Genomic DNA, 21,545 nt, shown 5'->3' with positions numbered 1-21,545 from the left:
TCTGAGCGCCTTTTAGGTGAATTTTTCTATTTTACTTTTTTGCAAACTGCAGTTGGGCTTTCATGTGTCCTTTACTGAGTAGAGGCTTCTTTCTGGCTACTTTGCCTTAAAACTCAGATTGATGGAGTGCTGAAGTGATGGTTGACGTTTCTTCAGTTAGTACACAGGATCTTTGGAGTTCAGCCAGAGTGACCATTGGGTTATTTGGTCACCTACCTTGACCAAGGCTCTTCTCCCCTAATTACTTAGGCTACTTTCTTTTTTTGAATCAGATAATTTTTATTAATAATTTTCTGTAAATTGCAAAAAAATAAAATAACATTGTTTGTACAATATACATGTAACAGCCAATAAAGGTATAACCAAAGTATCACATGTTCAGTCACATTATTAATTACATGAGTATAATCTATAGCAACCATCATAGTAATAGACGTAAATGAGATTAAGCATTACTGTAACACATTGCCAATTGTACAAACCAAATTTCCTACCTTTTTTGATTTATAAATAAAGGACCATCCCTCCCTGCCCAACTAAACCCCATCCCCCCCTCCCCCCCACCCGAGCGATGGAACGGGCCTGGCACCCCCATCCGGTTATATTATCTATACTTCAAGAGAACAGCATATGGTGTACTTCTCACATCTATCTAACAGGCCACCTTGCACCCATCTTGTGTCATTCTGTTCATTTTAAGTCAACAAAAATCAAAAGCTAACCGAAATAAAGGAGAAAAAAAGCAAAGAGAAACAGGGTCCTCGCTACTTCCCTCAACACAGTATATTTAGGAAGGGAGGCTAATCCAGACACTGTATCTTGTAGTTCTCCCAATTTTCCCATATCTTATTAAACTTCGTCACACACTTTCTCTTGGTATATACATCCTTTTCTAGGTGCAGTATGTCTGGCATCCTATTTAGAAATTCTCCCCTGGACGGAGACTGGGGTCTAAGCCAGTATCTGGCTATCAGTTTCCTAGCTTGAAATAGCAGGCGCTGTACTCCCAGGGGTGATGGCGATTTTTGATGTCCAATATCCCGACCACACATGTTCTCGGCCCAGGCGGAACTGTAATATTGTAGGCATCTTTTATAGAGGCCAGAACCGCGGTCCAGAAGCTCCGGAGCTCCGCACATTCCCAAAACATGTGCAACAAGGATGCAGGACTTATACCGCATCTAGGACAATCTGCATCTGCCCGAACACCTATCAGGCATAAAAATTCTGGAGTCCTATACACCCGGTGTAATAAAAACAGCTGGGACATACGTTGTCTCTCACACACCGACAATTGCAGAGTAAGTGCTAGGAGGGATTTCCATTGCTCCTCTGAAATCGTCCCGACCTCATTTTCCCATTTATATTTAACTGCTAAAACATCTTGTTTCAGTGATTTCACTCACAAGTTCCTGTAGATGGATGATATCAGACCACTCGAGGAATTGTTTGTGAGAAGCTGCTGAAACAATGGGATCGTAGTACATTTTAGCGATAATGATTTCGCTTGCGTCTGACAAGCATGACGTAATTGCAGATATTGATAAAAGGCTATATGTGGGAGACTGAAATCACTTCTTAACTGTTCAAAGGACTTGAAGACGCCAGCACTCTATAGCTGACATAAATATCTCACTCCTTTACGCTCCCAAGGCGAGAAGCCATCTAGATGAAACAGTTCCCGCAGGTGCGGATTTTTCCATATAGGGGAGAATTGCGTAAACCCTTGTACTGACAGCAGTGCCCGACATTTCTGCCAGACCTTGTGTATCATGATAAGTGTGGGATGACCTGTCATCTTGCCAGCAAGTCCACTATTTTCCAGTAAAGTAACCGGGAAGTCATGACCCTATAATGTGTGCCACCAATCTGGCTGAAGCAGTATCACCAGGAGTCCTCCCTCAACCCCTCAGCTGCTGTAACTGGGACGAGATGTAGTAGAGCCATGCGTTCGGGACTGAAAGTCCTCCCGCTTCTTTCCCCCTCTGCAGAGTGTCTAGTCTAATCCGAGCATTTTTATGGCGCCATATCGGGTCCCTAAATAGTCTATCAATTTTGATAAATATTCTGCAAGGTATCCATATTGGGGAATTATGTAGGACGTACATGAGTTTGGGCATGAGAATCATTTTAAGAAAGGTACTCCTCCCAATTTCAGACATCGGCAATTTGCACCAAGCCTTAACCTTAGCAGACATTGTAGTTAAGAGCGGTTCTATATTAAGTTTAATATAACTGTTAGGGTTTGCGGTAACCAAAATCCCCAAATACGTAACTTGTTGCGCAACCTGTAATGGGCTGGACTGGGGAAGTCATAGCAGATTCATCTAGCAGTAGGAGAGTGGACTTGTCCCAGTTAATATGGAGACCAGACCTATCTCCAAACTCCTGTATGAGTGACATGATAGGACCTAAGGACCGTTCCATATTTCCCACATAAATTAGCATATCATCCGCATACAGGGATACCCTCTCTTCCCAGGTCCCGCAGGGAAATCCTATGATCCTATTAGATGAGCGCAACACACATGCACGCGGCTCAATTGCGATGGCAAACAGAAGGGGGGATAGCGGGCATCCCTGACGGGTTCCCCTGCCCAATCTAAATGACTCCGACGTTCCCCCATTGGCCCGTATCCTAGCCGAGGGGCCATTGTACAGCAACTGGACCCAAGAAATAAAAGTCTTCCCAAATCCCATGACTCGCAACACCTCCCAAAGATAGCTCCATTCAACACTATCAAAGGCCTTAGCCGTGTCCAACGAAAGGATGGCTCGACCTCCAACTGATTCGACCCTTCTCTGGATATTAAGAAAGTGTCTAAGATTTACCAAAGTAGATTTGTCAGGCATGAATCCCGCCTGATCGCTATGAATAATAGTGGAGATGACGGACTGTAGACGATTCGCTAAAATTTTGTCAATATCTTAATATCAGAGGTCAACAGCGAGATTGGTCTGTACGAGTCAGGGGATTTGGGATCCTTACCGGGCTCGGGCAGGACCACTACAATAGCCTCTTTCATAGAGGAGGGAAGACTTCCTGCTTGAAGGGCATCATTAAAAACCGACAGAAGATGGGGCAGCAGGACAACACTATATTTTTTTTAAAACTCTATCGGTAGTCCATCTATCCCCGGGGCTTTCTCATTGGGAAATTATTGTAGCGCCATTTCCAACTCAGTGAGTGTTAAAGGGCCATCTAGACTTCTCACACTTTCCGCCGATAATCACGGAATCCCAATCTCTGCAAGATAAGCGGCTATATTAGTAGAGTCCACTTCTAGTTTAGTCCTATATAGGGTTTCATAATAGGCGTGAAATACTGCTAGAATATCCTCATCTGTCGTGGCAAGAGAACCATCTATCCTCTGAATAGACAAGATTTTGGACGGGCCCTCCTGGGCTCTAATAACCCTTGCCAGTAGCTTCCCAGAACTTTCCCCCGCCTCAAAATACTTTTAGTTTTAAAAAGAACCTGCGATTATCCGCTGAATGCAAGAGATGTTGCTTCAATCCCACTTGTGCTGCTATAAGGGATTCCTCGCTTGCCCTGTCAGGTGAATTTACAAACATTTCCTCCGCCTCCGCTACTAAGGCTTGCAGCTTTTTCTGGGCGTCCCGTGCTTTTGTTTTATGTCGACTAATCTTCTGTATGTAAAGACCTCTAGCGTATGCTTTGCAAGTATCCCACCCCACCCCCATAGACGCCGACCCCACATTCTGCGTAAAGAATTCCCTCAGCTCCTCCACCATACCATTCTCCCCATCTACCAGCTGTAACCAGAATGGATTAAGTTTCCATGCACCAACCCCGGGGGGACGCCTGGTGCCCAATTGCAGTTCTACATAAATTGGGGAATGGTCAGATAGACTTCTAGGTAAATATTTGATCTCAGCCACTAGCGACAACACCTCAGGCGATCCTATAGCTAAATCAATCCGAGACAACGAATGGTGAGAGCTAGAGAAACATGTGAACTGACGCAAAGTTGGATTCCTCACCCGCCAAATGTCATGCAGGTCCAGTTCCCGCAGCACACTGGCGAAATTGGAGTCTCTGCTTGCTCCTGACATCCCACCCCTATCTAACGTTGCCGAGGGACAAGTATTAAAGTCTCCTACTATCAGTATAGGACAGTGAGGTAGTTCCTCAACATACCTCATAATTTCTTTTATCACCTCACTATTATAGGGAGGGGGAATGTACACTGCTACCAATATGAAGGACCAATGATAACAAGTACAGTGAAGACATACATATCGCCCCCTATCGTCTATATGGAACGAATGACACACAAATGGCAGTGATTTATGTACCAAAACACTTACACCCCTGGAATGTGAAGAAAACATGGAATGATATGCATGACCAATCCACGGCCTGTGTATGACCGAGGTAGTATTAGGAGATAAATGAGTCTCTGACAGACAGATTATAGCAGGGTGAAAGTGTTGCAGTGCCACAAATACCGCGGTTCGTTTAGTTGATTCTCCTAGTCCCCTAACATTCCAGCCTATTATCTTAAGACTATTCGCCATCAGGACTCACAGTACAGTTAATAGCCAAGCACACCGCTCTCGTCATACATGTTACCTCCATACTCCTTTCACACCACAGAAGGTTCCGGAACCCAATCCATCGCTCATCCCACCCATTCCCAGCCCCAAAAACTAACCCAAAAACATAACAGCTTCCGGAAAGGATATAATCCCTACCCTGAGAAAATGAACAAACAGGGCGAAGAAATTTCCCTACAGTTGGCCATATACACTCACCTAAAGAATTATTAGGAACACCTGTTCTATTTCTCATTAATGCAATTATCTAGTCAACCAATCACATGGCAGTTGCTTCAATGCATTTAGAGGGGTGGTCCTGGTCAAGACAATCTCCTGAACTCCAAACTGAATGTCAGAATGGGAAAGAAAGGTGATTTAAGCAATTTTGAGCGTGGCATGGTTGTTGGTGCCAGACGCGCCGGTCTGAGTATTTCACAATCTGCTCAGTTACTGGGATTTTCACGCACAACCATTTCTAGGGTTTACAAAGAATGGTGTGAAAAGGGAAAAACATCCAGTATGTGGCAGTCCTGTGGGCAAAAATGCCTTGTGGATGCTAGAGGTCAGAGGAGAATGGGCCGACTGATTCAAGCTGATAGAAAAGCAACGTTGACCGAAATAACCACTCGTTACAACTGAGGTATGCAGCAAAGCATTTGTGAAGCCACAACACGCACAACCTTGAGGCGGATGGGCTACAACAGCAGAAGACCCCACCGGGTACCACTCATCTCCACTACAAATAGGAAAAAGAGGCTACAATTTGCACGAGCTCACCAAAATTGGACTGTTGAAGACTGGAAAAATGTTGCCTGGTCTGATGAGTCTTGATTTCTGTTGAGACATTCAAATGGTAGAGTCCGAATTTGGCGTAAACAGAATGAGAACATGTATCCATCCTCTGATGGCTACTTCCAGCAGGATAATGCACCATGTCACAAAGCTCGAATCATTTCAAATTGGTTTCTTGAACATGACAATGAGTTCACTGTACTAAAATGGCCCCCACAGTCACCAGATCTCAACCCAATAGAGCATCTTTGGGATGTGGTGGAACGGGAGCTTCGTGCGCTGGATGTGCATCCCTCAAATCTCCTTCAACTGCAAGATGCTATCCTATCAATATGGGCCAACATTTCTAAAGAATGCTATCAGCACCTTGTTGAATCAATGCCACGTAGAATTAAGGCAGTTCTGAAGGCAAAAGGGGGTCCAACACCGTATTAGTATGGTGTTCCTAATAATTCTTTAGGGGAGTGTATATGGCTGAGTAACTGCCACAGGAAAACCTGTGAAAGAGTATAGACATAAATCGGGTTACTTTTGCTGACCCGCCTATAGACGAGTAAATCTGCAGAGTAATATGCATGAACAAATTACAAAGACCTATCCGAGCATTTTTAGGTGACACCCGCAACTAGTCACCAGGATAACACAAGGACCTCGGGACCCGACATATAGAACATATGTAGCGTAAACAAAAGGTCATAAGAACATTAGACAGAAAGGAGGTGCATCCTATACGTAAAGCATTATTATGCATAACATATCAGACGTGTCCGTAATATTTTCATCATATCTCACGTGTCCCAAAACTGGGATAGGCAGGACACTCAACCCACAGTTGCCGAGTTCTTGAGCGATGGTTCATTGGCATCAATCCATTGCGCCGCCTCTAGAGGAGTATCAAAGAAGCAGACTTCTCCATGCGCCACTACTCGCAGCTTGGCGGGAAACAGCATAGAGTACAGAATTTGTAGATTTCGGAGGCGACGCTTCACATACAGGAACTTGACTCTCTTCCGTTGGACCTCAGCGGAGAAATCCGGATAAACCGCTACTTTATTTCCATTAATCAGTAGCTCAGGATGGTCTCTTGCTTTCTTAAGAATAGCATCCCTGTCCCTGAAGTGTAGCAACTTCATTAAAACTGGGCGAGGTGGGGCCCCTGGTGGTGGAGCGCGAAATGGCACTCTATGCGCCCTTTCAATAGCAAACATCCTGGATAGCAAGTCCTTGCCAAACTTAAGTGTAAGCCAGTCTTCAAAAAAAGACACTGGGTCAGAACGTTCTGCCTTCTCAGGGACCCCCACCAAACGGAGGTTGTTCCTCTAACAGTTCTCTAAATCATCTGTTTTTTACATCAACAGGGTTACATTGTGAATAATCCTGCCCAGATCTCTTTTAACAGGGGGCAATTGGTCCTCCAGGGTGCTCACTCTAACTTCAACCTCAGCCATCCTGTCAGTGACTTTTTTAAGGTCTTGACGGAGAAAGGACATGTTTTCTTGCAGGCTGCCCATGAGAAGAGCAAGCGAGCTATTGCATTGCTGTACCGCATTAAAGATATCTTTTAGATGTAGGCTCGCCAGTGCCATTAACAGGCTGTTCATGCTGGGTACATGTAGATGCAGGGCCAATAGGTGGAGCTAAGGGGACAGAGGCCGCAGCTTCAGCCATTTCCCCTGACTTTGAGCCCTCATGCGTAGGCCCCATTGCCGAGGATGCCGAGGTTGTTGGGCACGAGGATGTCTCCCCAGATATAGCAGGGGGTGGAACAGGCACATCAGAGGGAGGTAATGCAGAGGTTACGGGCATATTTACCCAAGCGGGCCGCCACATCCGCGGTCCGTACCTCCGATGCGGCGCCATCTTGTTTGACCGGCGTGGAGCTCCCGGCGTCTCTCAGCTCCCTCTCCTTCTTGCCAGTGCGAGTCATAATTGTACTTGCAGGTTCCGCACACTCCCCGGTGTGTCTCAGCAGTGTCCAGAGTAGCAGCGCTTACTGCAGATGGAGGATTCCACAGGATAACAGACAGCAGGTCAGGAGCTCCCCTCAAGCACGTCTGTTCACATGCCCGACCAGGCCACGCCCCCCCTTAGGCTACTTTCACACCAGCGTTTTTGCTGGATCCGTCATGGATCAGCAAAAATGCCTCCATTCTGATACTACAACCGCCTGCATCTGTTATGAATGGATCCGGTTGTATTATCTTTAACATAGCCAAGACGGATCCATCATGAACACCATTGAAAGTCAATGGGGGTCGGATCCGTTTTCTATTGTGTCACAGAAAACTGATCCGTTCTGACACACAATGCAAGTCAATGGGGACGGATCCGTTTTCTCTGACACAATAGAAAACGGATCTGACCCCCATTGACTTTTAATGGTGTTCATGACGGACTCGCACCACATCGCAGACAGAAAAACGCTGCTTGCACAAGACCGCAATATAACAACATGAAAAAAGTGAAAGGGGTCTGAAGACTTTCCTAATGCATGATATCTGCCTAATTATACTGCAGAAGCATCTGCCATTCAGAAGTTTGGGAAAGGTGGAACACTGTGGGAAATTCAACAACTCCTATTTTCTCATCCGTCTCATTGGGGGACACAGGCATTGACCATGGGTATAGCTGTTGCCACTAGGAGGCGGACACTAACCACACAAAGTGTAAGCTCCTCCCTCTTCAGCTATATCCCTTCCTGCAGGGTCCAAGCTAATCAGTTTTAGCTTAGTGTCTGTAGGTCTGCTGATTTACTAATTTTGTCTCTCTTTTTTTTCTAGCGGGAAGCCTCAGGCAGTCCAGGTAAAAACTGCCTGCACTCCAACCCAGGAGACAAGAGACCAGGGGGTCACCCACACCCCCTGCTCGTTTCCGCTCTCTAGAAGAAAAGGAGGACCAGAGGTCCCTGTAAAAACCTCTGTCTCCCGCCAGCAAGCGCATCACCACGGCCGCCCCACCGAAAGTCCCCTCTGTTTCTGGTGTAGCATCCCTCACCAAGGGCCCACACACCGAAGGTGGTGATCCGGCTGGAGCCAGGGGGGCAGAAGACTTCGGACAGGTAAGTAGAAGACTGCCTACAGTGTTCCCCCTCCAGTACCCTCTCCTCCCCCCATGTGATGGTCCCCATGTGGTTGCCCACTACTATGGGCGCTAATGGGAGCCCTGTAAATATTTAAATAGTACCTGGTGCAGGGCTCAGTGGGCTGCTCCTGCTGTGTGGCCACACGCGCGGCGCTTTCTTGATCCGGCGTCGTCGTCCTCACCGCCGCTTTCACAGGGCCGGCTGCGTTTGGGGCCTACTATTGGGGGCGTCCATTTCCACGGCCGCGTCCTCCTGAAAGCGCCGGGGAGAGGAGAGGGGGCCGCGTCCTCCTGAGCGCCACTTCCTGGTCGGCGCGTCTGCTGGGGCCATTATTAATTGAGGCCCCGGCTTCTGTGCACCGTCATCAAGTGGCTCTGCTCCGGACCCATTGCTTCCCGCTGCCCAACCTACGGAACAACCAGAATGGGCGCGTTCCCTGTCTAGGGTGGTATAGGATGTCTCCAATCCCAATAAAGCTATTTTGGATATATTGGGGCGTTTGTCAGCATAAGACGGGAGACCAGGGGGTCACCCAAACCCCCTGCTCGTTCCCGCTCTCCGGAAGAAAAGGAGGACCAGAGGTTCCCATAAAAACCTGTCTCCCGCCAGCAATCGCATCACCACGGCCGCCCCAGCGAAAGTCCCCTCTGTTACAGTGTAGCGTGCCTCACCAAGGGGTCGCACACCGAAGGTGGTGATCTGGCTGCCCCACAAAACGGGCCAGAACTTCCTCCCCCAAAAGAGGTTCTGTGTCTCCCGTGTCCTTGGCCTCTCCTGCTAGAGAGTCTCACTCCAACATGTCCTCAGTTGAAGAGGCATGTTCCGAGGAGAGTGGGTCAGATGAGGATGTTGTCTCACCGGAGGGTCAGTCGCCCAAACTATCCTCCATGGTGGACAATTTAATTACGGCAGTTATTGAGACGTTGCAGGTTGAGGATCCAGCTCCATCATCTGCCAGCATGGGTGTTTCCTTTAGGAAGTCCCGTCATTCGCACAAGTGTTTCCCCAGCTACCAGGAGTTTGATTCCTCTCTCTCCAAGGAGTGGAATTTCCCTGATAGACATTTCATGTTGCCAAAACGCTTGAACATCCTTATCCGGAGGATTTGACTAATAAATGGTAGGCTCCACCTATAGTGGACCCGCCAGTTTCCCGCTTGGCTAAACATACTACCTTGCCGATGGCGGATGGGGCTTCTTTTTCTGATATCAAAGATAAGAAGCTGGAAGCGTTTGCAAAATCTGCCTTTGAAGCAGTGGGCACAGCGCTGGGTGAGCAAGGCTATGGGAGAGTGGGCAAGTAATTTACGTCAGGGTCTCGACTCGGGAGTCCCCTCAGGGGAACTTGCAGATGTGGCCCTGCAGCTCTCGCATGCCAGTGCATATATTTGTGAAGCATCTTTGGACGCGGACAGGTTTATCGCTCGCTCGTCAGCCATGTTGGTGGCTATTCGCCGTACCCTATGGCTCTCATGCTGGGCGGCAGATAATGCTCAAAAGTGGACCCTGACGGCCCTCCCCTTTACTGGCGGCAGACTTTTTGGTAAGTGCCTGGATGAGATCATTTTGGACGCTACAGGTGGTAAGAGCACCCATTTACCACAGAACAGGGGGCAGTCTAATAAGTTAAAAAAGCGGAATCCGGCCCGAGGGAGTATCCGATAAGTCGGTCGTAGGCCAGAAGCGCAAGACTTCCTTTAAGCCGCGGCCTTCCTGGCATTCCCGTCAACAGGGCTCCAAGTCCTTTAACTCTAAGAGCTCCGCTGCATGACGGGCGACTCCTGGCTCCCTCCGTTCGGGTGGGCGGCCGGACGGCTTCATGTGTTTCTGCATGTTTGGCTGGCTCATGTCTCAGATGCATGGGTGAGGGAGGTCATTGCAGAGGGCTACAAGCTGGACTTCAAGTCCACCCCTCCGTCCCGTTTTTGCGCCTCTCCTGCAGCCGCAGATTATTTTTTTCTGGCAATTCACACGCTGCTGCAGCAAGGTCCAATCCATACATGATCTGGTGTGGACTGATCATAAAAATATACTTTTTAATCAAACTATCCCCCCTTTAAAAAAAAGCTCCCCATTTTCCAGTGAGAGATAAGACTCTCACCCAACAAAGAAATTTGAAAATCCTTAATTTGGAGGAATTTGGCAACAGCTTTAAGGAGAATCTGAATATAGATTTATTCCGCTCCATAGAATCCACAGAAGCAAAGCTGACAGCTTTTAATGATTGTATGGAGGCCATACTAAACACCTTAGCACCTATGAAACATAAACAGCAACCTCGTCCCCCTAATAAAAAACCTGCCTTGGTTCACTGCTGAATTAAGAGAGGATAAAAAGACTACCAGAGCCCTTGAAAGGGCCTGGAGAAAAAAACCCATAGAAGATACCAAAATTAAATACAAAATAAGTATGAGAAAGTACAGAGATAATATTAAAAATACCAAAAGAACATACTACTCAAATAAAATAGGCAATGCAGCTAACAACTCCAGAGAACTTTTCAAAGTGGCTAAAGAACTAGCCAATCCTAGATGTAAGATTGCAACGACAGAGCACTCTCAAGCACTGTGTCAGCAAATGGCCGACTACTTTGCTGAAAAAATGCAGAAACTTAGGGACAATATCCCAACGGTTCATAGGACGGACGAGACACTTTCTTCTTCATTTTCAACCTTACCCTATTCCTTCACAGAATTTCAGCCCATCTCTGAGGAGAGAATGATTCAAATCATTGGGAGCTCTTAGATCCTCCTCCTCGCCTCTAGACCCATGCCCGGCGGCCGTGGTGAAGTCCACCGCGGTTGCAATGGCACCATACATTCGAGACATTATAAATAGTTCCTTTTCCAGCGGTCAGGTGCCGGCTACTCTGAAGCAGGCAGTGGTAACACCCCTGCCTAAGAAACCGGCGCTACCTGTGACCGATCTGTGTAACCTTAGACCGATTTCGGGACTGCCGTTCGTTGCAAAGATAGGCGAGAGGGAGGTTGTTGCACAACTGCAGGAATATCTGGAGGCCAATCACATTCTTGACGACTTCCAGTCGGGATTCCGACCCGGAAGGGGCACTGAGACCGCTCTGGTCAATGTCCAGGATGATCTACTGATGGCATTAGACCAGAACGACTCCATGGTCCTAGTCCTTCTGGACCTATCATCCGCTTTTGACACTATTGACCATCAAGTGTTATTGAACCGGTTGAAAGTGGTAGCCGGATTAGATGGAAAGACCTTGGCATGGATGGTCTCATTTCTCCAGGACAGGGTACAAAGAGTGAAAGAGTGAAGCTGGGGGTATTTCACTCAACCGATCTCTCACTGTCCTGCGGAGTACCACAAGGCTCGGCACTATCCCCAGTCTTGTTCAACATCTATCTGAGACAATTGGCCGACATCATCAGGAGCCACAATCTTCAGTTTCATGTTTATGCGGATGATACACAACTGTACTTTAGGCTTGCCAAAGGAACAGTTGATCAAGTCGATCTGGCCGGATGTCTCTTGCAGATCGATCACTGGATGAGTGCCAATTATCTAAAGCTTAATGGCACCAAAACTGAATGTATTACATTCAGTGACCAGAAAATTACACCCTCAGCTCCCCAATGGCCATTGTCTTTTGGACCTGTCCCTGAGACAGCCAGATTAACCCTGGCCCCTCAGATAAATCAGGTGGTTAGTACCTGCCACTACCAGCTGAAACTTCTGGGGAGGATTTTAAAATAGATTGAATCCCCGCTCAGGAAAGCCTTGGTCGGAGCAGCAATCAGCAGTCGGTTGGACTATTGCAATGCCTTGTACATGGGACTCCCTAAGAAGAACTTGCATAGACTTCAACTTGTGCAGAATGCCGCAGCAAGGCTCCTAACGGGTGTTGCCCGCCGAGAGCATATCACTCCCTCTCTTAATGCCTTGCACTGGCTCCCCGTCCAACAACGGGTGATGTTCAAGATTAGATGCTTCATGCATAGGGTATTCCATGGTGTGGGGCCCTTGTACCTGCGACGCAAATTCACCAGGTAAGCCCCGTTGAGGACATTGAGGTCTAGTAACTCTGTGAATTTTAACATCCCGCAAGTTAACAAGATCAGATGTGGAGGTAGATCCTTTTCGGCTCAAGGGGCCAGATTTTGGAACCACCTACCTCTGGCCCTGAAAATGATTCCCAGTCTCCTCTCATTCAGACGTGCACTGAAAACCTTACTTTTCAAACAGGCGTTTGATCTTCCTATATAACACTTATTTGGTTTATATCATTTTGGGGGTTCTCTTAAATCTTAGTCTATAAATTCACGGATGGTAAGGTCTTTTATTTTAAAGATACTCTTTCCCCACGATTATTAAATTGTTTTCTTCACATTCTCTATATCTCTTCCGAACCCTTTGAACCTTGAGATCCCCCACTTTCCTCCCCTTTTTCTTGACTCTCCATTTGATAAGTGCTAGGAAATTGGTCTCTGGAATAGGTGCCTTATTCTCTAGGCCTTTGTGGCCCATGGCAAAGTGTCATGTTTTCTTTATTTCCCTGTTGAATTAGTCAGCTAAGCGCATCGAGGCCCGATGGGTAAGACTGCGTGTACACAAGACTATACATCATCATCATCAGAGGTTTCTCCGGTTTGCAGTGGGTCCATTTTACTACCAGTTTGTGGCCCTCCTGTTCGGCCTGGCCACGGCCCCCAGGGTCTTTACAAAGGTTCTGGTGGCAGTCATGGCCCTGCTCCATGCCAGGGGGATCGTGGCGATCCCGTACTTAGACGATATCCTGGTGAAGGGTCCGTTGTTCCAGGGGACGGCGGACAGCTTGAACATTGTTCTAGACACCCCGGAGCGCTTCAGATGGATCCTGAACAGGCAGAAGTCTTGTCTTTATCCATCGCAGCGGTTGACTTGTCAGGCCAAGGTGTTCTTGCCTCCAGTAAAACTATCCGCTCTTCGTCTGCAGATTCTTCCCTATGCTCAATTCCATACCAGAACGCTTCCAGCTGGGATCGCTCCACAGCCTGCTTGGATAGGCCAGTGCGTCTCCTTGCCCCAGTGCGCTGGGCCTTCAGATGGTGGATGGTCTCTCTGCGACATTGGGCCGACTATCTCAGGGGTTGTCCGGTGCGGGTGCAGTCTGATAACTCCACGGCAGTGGCATACATCAATCACCAAGGCGGCACCTGGAGCCCGGCAGTCATGGCGGAGACGGCGCTGATTCTCAGCTGGGCGGAGAAACATGTTCCGGCATTGTTGGCAGTTCACATACCCGGCGTCAACAACTGGATCGTGGACTTCCTCAGCTGGGGTCTTTCGGGACATCTGCAAGAGGTGGGGTCAGCCGGATGTGGATCTCAAGGTCTCACGCTTCAACAACAAGATCGTCGACTTCGTCACGCGGTCCAGGGACCCCATGGCCCTGGCATGCGACGCACTGGGGATGCCGTGTAGTCTGTTCACGTTTCCTTACTTGTTCCCGCCTCTTCCTCTCATTCCGCGTCTTCTCCAGAAGATCAGGTCCGAGGGTCTGCCCGTCATTCTTGTGGCCCCAGATTGGCCGCGCAGGGTGTGGCACGCGTCCCTAGTCGCCCTTCTTGCCGACGAACCTTGGCGTCTTCCTCTTCAGGAGGACCTGCTGTCGCAGGGGCCAATCTTCCACCCGAATTTGGGGTCGCTATATTTAACGGCATGGCCGTTGAAGCCGCCGTACTGAAAGCTCGTGGGTTTTCGAATGCGGTGGTCCAGACCATGATTCGTGCCAGGAAACCGTCGTCTTTCAGAATCTACCACCGGACCTGGAAGTCCTACTTTAGTTAGTGCGAGCGGCGACAGTTGTCTCCCGTTCGCTTTTCTTTGTCACGACTTTTGGCTTTCCTGCCGTCGGGCCTGGACTTGGGGCTGGCTCTCAGCTTCCTCATAGGGCAAGTGTCGGCTCTCTCCATTCTTTTTCAGCGAAATTTAGCTTCGCTTTCGGCGGTTTGGACTTTTCTGCAGGGGGTGATGCATGTTGCGCCCCCTTTCCGTCCTCCGTCGGATCCTTGGGATCCTAATCTAGTGCTCAACGCTCTCCAATCTTCTCCGTTTGAGCCTTTGCAGCAGGTGTTACTGCGCTTCCTGTCTTATAAGGTGGCATTTTTTTTGCTGCAATTACTTCTATCTGTAGAGTGTCGGAACTCACGGCTCTGTCATGTCGGTCGCCCTTCCTGATCCTCCATCAGGATAAGGTGGTCCTTCTTGCTGAAGGTGGTGTCTACATTCCACCTAAATGAGGAGATTATTCTTCCTTCATTTTGTCCAGCCCCTTTCCCATCCTCGAGAACAGTCGCTCCATACTCTGGATCTGGTGCGTATCTATCTGTCCCAGACGGCATCTTTCAGGCAGACAGATTTCATGTTCGTGATTCCAGAGGGGCGGAGACTAGGGCTGGCAGCGTCAAAGACTATTGTGGAAGCGCACCGCGTTAAGAAATGGGTCCCCGCCCTTCCGGGTGACTGCTCATTCGGCTCGGGCAGTGGGGGCCTTTTGGGCGGTGTATCACGGGCCTTCGGCCCTTCAGGTGTGCAAGGCGGCGTCTTTGCATACTTTTTCCAAGTTTGACAGGGTGCACACCTTTGCATCTTCTGACGCTTCTTTGGGGCGTAGAGTTTTGCAGACAGCAGTTCTCTGATTGGCAGGGGGGGTTGAAGTAAAGCCCACCCTCAGGGACTGCTCTGGAACGTCCAATGGTCAAGGCCTGTGTTCCCCAATGAGACGGATGAGAAAACTTTTTTTGTACTCGCCGTAAAATCTGTTTCTCTTCCGTTCATTGGGGGAACACAGCTCCCACCCAGTTTTTTGTTTATGGGCCTTTTCGGGCCTGTGTGGTTCTAGGTTTGCACATAAAGTGATTTTCTTATGTCTGGCTTCTCCTACTGCTTTTGCACTAAACTGATTTAGCTTGGTCCCTGCAGGAAGGGATATAGCTGAAGAGGGAGAAGCTTACACTTTGTGTGCTTTAGTGTCCGCCTCCTAGCGGCAACAGCTATACCCATGGCCAATGCCTGTGTCCCCCAATGAGACGGATGAGAAACCGATTTTACGGTGAGTACAAAAATCTAATTATCCTGGCCATACCCTCAAAACATACAAATGGTAGTGCTCATAGTGCAAGAGCACCATGGTGCCTATATGCGCAGAGGAGTCTAAACATCCTGGGCCTCCCACGTGTGGCTTGGTGTCAAATACGCCATTTATAATTCTGGTGTCTTGTCTTTTGCACCAGGCTGGGACTACTAACGTTAACCCCTATATATGGAGGTGTCACTGGTTATAGGCAGTAATGCCAACACAATCCTAGCATCCAGACATCAATCTATACTATAGATGTAATTACATAGCAGTGCTCACAGATCACTGGCCATATACTACAAAACACCTAAAACCCCAGTGGTCGTGTACCGCTCTCCATTGCTCTAACCGGATGTAATGTCCGCAGCCAATCAGCAGCCACTTGTATGTTTCCATCACTTCCTGTTCTGCAGTCAAAAATCACCACTGGAAAAGAGAATGAACACTTTTTTGGCAGAGGGTTGGGTAGTTGAGAGAAAAATGTGGCTGCCCCTGGGACACACAATATAATAAGGCCCACTGAAAGGGGTTGTGTCGGGGAACTTCTTTAATTCAGCAGCTCTCCAAATGACATTCGCCCAGTTTGACATTTTGTTAATTTTTTATTTATTTTTTTGTCATTGTTTAGGAAGAAGAGGAGGATGAGAAATGTTTGTTCCAGTGGAGTTGCCCTTGTTGACGTGGTAAAAAAAAAAAGATTTCCTAAAGGGAGGAGGGCAACTTAGCTACCTCCTCCTTCACTAATGTGACCAACACTGAACTGTACTTCCCAACATTTCTTGGTAAAAAAAATAAATAAAAAATTGTTTGTAGGAGGGAGGGCTCTGGTCTGTCTGGCATATACTTTGTGGATACTATTTATTAACTAATGACAGCTATGAGAAGTTGTCAAAACTCCGCCCCCATTACTAGCAACTCCACACAGTGTATAATACGATAGAAAAATGAATCCAGCCAGCAAAGGAGGCAAAAAAAATGGACAATCGCAATACATTAGTAAGTGCCTTGTATTAACTTTGTCTACATAATAAATGGCATTTGCTGAAGTGAGACAGCCCCCTTTTAAGTGCCCCTGCAGTCGAAATGAAGGATTACACCATTCCCATCAAAATCAATGGGCTGCCTGTGTACTGCATGGACATGCTGGGTCTTCCAAAGGGAGAAGCGCTCCTTGTAGCTGCTCTGATTCATAGATGAGGGTCCTGAGCAGAAGACTACCCTCTAGTGCTTAAAGAGTATTAAAGCACTGGCCACACAAGTGGGAAGAATTTCCCAAGTATGGTCAGCTAAAGCATTATCTTGAACTTAACATCTTTTTTATTACAGACCTTGCTGCGTCAGACTCAACTACGATCACTCAGTAAGTCTGACACCAAACTGCATGAGATCAAGAGGCCCCGACCAGGAGACCCTTGTAAGTGACACAGCAGCCTTTTTTTACTTATTTTTTTTATTTTTCCGAGAGCCCCTCCAAGTCTTAGCATATTTCAGTTCCATGGTGATTTAAAGGGGTTCTCTGCTTTTCCCATATTAATGACCTATCCTGTTTACCTTCTTGCAGTCGACATTGCATCGATGAGCAGGTGTGATTACAGCTCTGCCATCCCATTCACAGCTGATTGGCGGGGGAGCCAGCAGTCGGGCCCCTGTCAATCTGATATTGATGACCTATCCTGAGGATAGGTCACCAATATAGCAAAAGCAGAGAACACTTTTAAAGACCATCTCCACCTTAGAGCACAATTATACTCCTGAGCTGCGCTCATTAGTCTTGTGGTGGAGACACTATGTACATACTGTAAATACTAGAGGTGGGACGAATCCAATTTTTTTCGAATCCGAAAAGGTTCTCGAATATAATGAATCTTTCGAATCTCGAATCCTACGAATCCTGTACATAAGAATTGTGTGAACGGTGTAAGAAACAAAGTGATCCAAACTCAATATTCTTTTAATATGAAAAAATAAAGAGTCCTTACTTTTTTAACAAAGTATTCGTCAACACAGTTCACGGGTAGGGAAATAGCAGGCGTCTCGGGAGGGGCGGGGACGTGACGTCGCGGTGGGATTCGCCGGATTCGAATTTCGTAAATTGCGTCGGGATTCGAGTCCACGAATCCAGCAAAATTCAAGAGATTCGACGGATTTGTCGTCCCACCTCTAGTAAATACTATATATGCTTACCTTGTACTGATCCTGAGTTACATCCCGTATTATATTCCAGAGCTGTGTTACAACTCTGTAGGTGGAGTTACTGTGTGTGTGTATATATATATATATATATATATATATATATATATATATATATATATGGTATTTTTCGCCCCATAAGATGCATTCTTTCCCCCAAATACTTAGGGCTGATCTGAGGCCATGGGGGTGATGAGAGGCATAATGGATGATAATGGGGGTGATGAGAAGCATCATGGATGATAATGGGGGCTGATGAGAGGCATAATGGCTGATAAAGGGGGCTGATAAGAGGCATAAGGGCTGATATGGGGGCTGATGAGAGGCATAGGGGCTGATATGGGGACTGATAAGAGGCATGGGGCTCTTATCTGAGGTCTGATTGGGGGTCATTTACATTGGGGTCTGAGCTGATGTCTGATTGGGGGGGTCTGATCTGAGGTCTTATTGGGGTCTTATTAACATTGGTGGTCTGACCTGAGGTGTCATGAAAAATATTTTTTTCTTATTGTCCTCCTCTAAGACCTAGGTGCGTCTTATGGGCCGATGCGTCTTATAGGGCGAAAAATACGGTAACTGTTCTGCGCGAGCTGGACTTGGGCAGAAAGTGGAGGGGGGAGGGCTGCTTTAGATGCTGCTTTCTCCTGAATGGTAGCAGCTAGAAATATGCAACTGGTCTTGTTTGAAAGCTGGCATTCCTAAATGACAGCTAAAGTGTGAGCAACAGAGGAGAAATCACTGTTATAAAGCGAAAAATATGTTAGGGATATGGGCTTTGTATTGTTTGAAATCTGACATTCCAAGCTTTCAGACAATAACAGAATGACAGCAATATGTTCAGTATATAGAAAGATATCATTGATAGAAATCGGAATGCTGTGAATGCAGCTGAAAGTGAAAGTAAAAGCAGATTTTATCCGCAATTATTCCCGACCCGAATTCTAAGATGCACAGCCCCCCAAAAGTGGGGGGAAAGTGGCCGTGCGTCTTATAAAGCGAATAGAGCAGTATTACATGGCCAGCATATCGCAGGCCGTGCTGCATAGGCATAGCGGCCTGCGATGTGCCAGTGACATGTAAACAGGGGCGCTATTAGGGTAGTAGCGGGGGCCCGGCACAATCACTGAACTTCATTAATCCGGGCCCTGGTCAGAGCAGTCATCACATATAAAGTGTATGCAGCAGCCCCTAGCAGTGCTGCTTTGCTAAACTAGCTGTAATCACTTCTCTGCAGTACTCACTATGCATGCAGTGAGCAGGCTGGCAGCGCACGTCACTCACTCAGTCACGCTCCGGCCCAGCCCACTTCATTAATGAAATAGGCGGGGCTGGTGTGTGACTGAGTGAGTGACGTGCGCTGCCGGCCTGCCCGCTGCATGCATAGTGAGTACTGCAAAGAAGAAATTACTGCTAGTTTAACAAACCAGCACTGCTAGGGGCTGCTGCATACACTTTATATGTGATGGCTGGGCTGCTATAACTGGGGCCCAATGTAATGGGGTCAGATCCCCCATAACAGACTCATCCACAGATCCCCCAAAAAGTGTCTCCACAGATCCCCCTATAACACTGTCCTCCACAGATTCCCCTATAACACTTTTCTCCACAGATTCCCCTATAACACTGTCCTCCACAGATTCCCCTATAACACTGTCCTCCACAGATTCCCCTATAACACTGTCCTCCACAGATTCCCCTATAACACTGTCCTCCACAGATTCCCCTATAACACTGTCCTCCACAGATTCCCCTATAACACTGTCCTCCACAGATTCCCCTATAACACTGTCCTCCACAGATTCCCCTATAACACTGTCCTCCACAGATTTCCCTATAACACTGTCCTCCACAGATTCCCCTATAACACTGTCCTCCACAGATTCCCCTATAACACTGTCCTCCACAGATTCCCCTATAACACTGTCCTCCACAGATTCCCCTATAACACTGTCCTCCACAGATTCCCCTATAACACTGTCCTCCACAGATTCCCCTATAACACTGTCCTCCACAGATTCCCCTATAACACTGTCCTCCACAGATTCCCCTATAACACTGTCCTCCACAGATTCCCCTATAACACTGTCCTCCACAGATTCCCCTATAACACTGTCCTCCACAGATTTCCCTATAACACTGTCCTCCACAGATTTCCCTATAACACTGTCCTCCACAGATTTCCCTATAACACTGTCCTCCACAGATTTCCCTATAACACTGTCCTCCACAGATTCCCCTATAACACTGTCCTCCACAGATTCCCCTATAACACTGTGCTCCACAGATTCCCCTATAACACTGTGCTCCACAGATTTCCCTATAACACTGTCCTCCACAGATTCCCCTATAACACTGTCCTCCACAGATTCCCCTATAACACTGTCCTCCACAGATTCCCCTATAACACTGTCCTCCACAGATTCCCCTATAACACTGTCCTCCACAGATTCCCCTATAACACTGTCCTCCACAGATTCCCCTATAACACTGTCCTCCACAGATTCCCCTATAACACTGTCCTCCACAGATTCCCCTATAACACTGTCCTCCACAGATTCCCCTATAACACTGTCCTCCACAGATTCCCCTATAACACTGTCCTCCACAGATTCCCCTATAACACTGTCCTCCACAGATTCCCCTATAACACTGTCCTCCACAGATTCCCCTATAACACTGTGCTCCACAGATTCCCCTATAACACTGTGCTCCACAGATTTCCCTATAACACTGTGCTCCACAGATTTCCCTATAACACTGTCCTCCACAGATTTCCCTATAACACTGTCCTCCACAGATTTCCCTATAACACTGTCCTCCACAGATTTCCCTATAACACTGTCCTCCACAGATTTCCCTATAACACTGTCCTCCACAGATTTCCCTATAACACTGTCCTCCACAGATTCCCCTATAAGTGTCCTCCACAGATCCCCCTATAAGTGTCCTCCATAACGGTGTCCTCCACAGGTCCCCCGTAACGGTGTCCTCCACAGGTCCCCCGTAACGGTGTCCTCCACAGATCCCCCGTAACGGTGTCCTCCAGAGATGCCCCGTAACGGTGTCCTCCAGAGATGCCCCGTAACGGTGTCCTCCAGAGATGCCCCGTAACGGTGTCCTCCAGAGATGCCCCGTGACGGTGTCCTCCAGAGATGCCCCGTGACGGTGTCCTCCAGAGATGCCCCGTGACGGTGCCCTCCAGAGATGCCCCGTGACGGTGCCCTCCAGAGATGCCCCGTGACGGTGCCCTCCAGAGATGCCCCGTGACGGTGCCCTCCAGAGATGCCCCGTGACGGTGCCCTCCAGAGATGCCCCGTGACGGTGCCCTCCAGAGATGCCCCGTGACGGTGCCCTCCAGAGATGCCCCGTGACGGTGCCCTCCAGAGATGCCCCGTGACGGTGCCCTCCAGAGATGCCCCGTGACGGTGCCCTCCAGAGATGCCCCGTGACGGTGCCCTCCAGAGATGCCCCGTGACGGTGCCCTCCAGAGATGCCCCGTGACGGTGCCCTCCAGAGATGCCCCGTGACGGTGCCCTCCAGAGATGCCCCGTGACGGTGCCCTCCAGAGATGCCCCGTGACGGTGCCCTCCAGAGATGCCCCGTGACGGTGCCCTCCAGAGATGCCCCGTGACGGTGCCCTCCAGAGATGCCCCGTGACGGTGCCCTCCAGAGATGCCCCGTGACGGTGCCCTCCAGAGATGCCCCGTGACGGTGCCCTCCAGAGATGCCCCGTGACGGTGCCCTCCAGAGATGCCCCGTGACGGTGCCCTCCAGAGATGCCCCTTGACGGTGCCCTCCAGAGATGCCCCATGACGGTGCCCTCCAGAGA

At 48.3% G+C, this 21,545-nt stretch overlaps 1 protein-coding gene across 3 annotated transcripts in view; it reads left to right on the top strand.

Annotated features, from left to right (window-relative positions):
* Positions 1-21,545, top strand: part of LIME1 (Lck interacting transmembrane adaptor 1) — a 35,726-nt gene that overhangs the window by 3,476 nt on the left and 10,705 nt on the right. For 2 of the 3 annotated variants that reach the window (XM_040439108.1, XM_040439106.1), the window contains 2 exons: positions 16,155-16,209; positions 16,853-16,940. In XM_040439108.1, coding sequence (XP_040295042.1) covers positions 16,168-16,209; positions 16,853-16,940 — 130 coding nt within the window. In that variant the 5' untranslated portion in view covers positions 16,155-16,167. The remainder of the gene's footprint in view (positions 1-16,154; positions 16,210-16,852; positions 16,941-21,545) is intronic. The other variant, XM_040439107.1, reaches the window with a different exon arrangement.

Source organism: Bufo bufo, chromosome 6 (genome assembly GCF_905171765.1).
Source record: "Bufo bufo chromosome 6, aBufBuf1.1, whole genome shotgun sequence".
Taxonomy (NCBI): domain Eukaryota; kingdom Metazoa; phylum Chordata; class Amphibia; order Anura; family Bufonidae; genus Bufo; species Bufo bufo.
The sequence above is the reverse complement of the archived record's forward strand: the minus strand, read 5'-3'. Positions and strand labels throughout refer to the sequence as shown.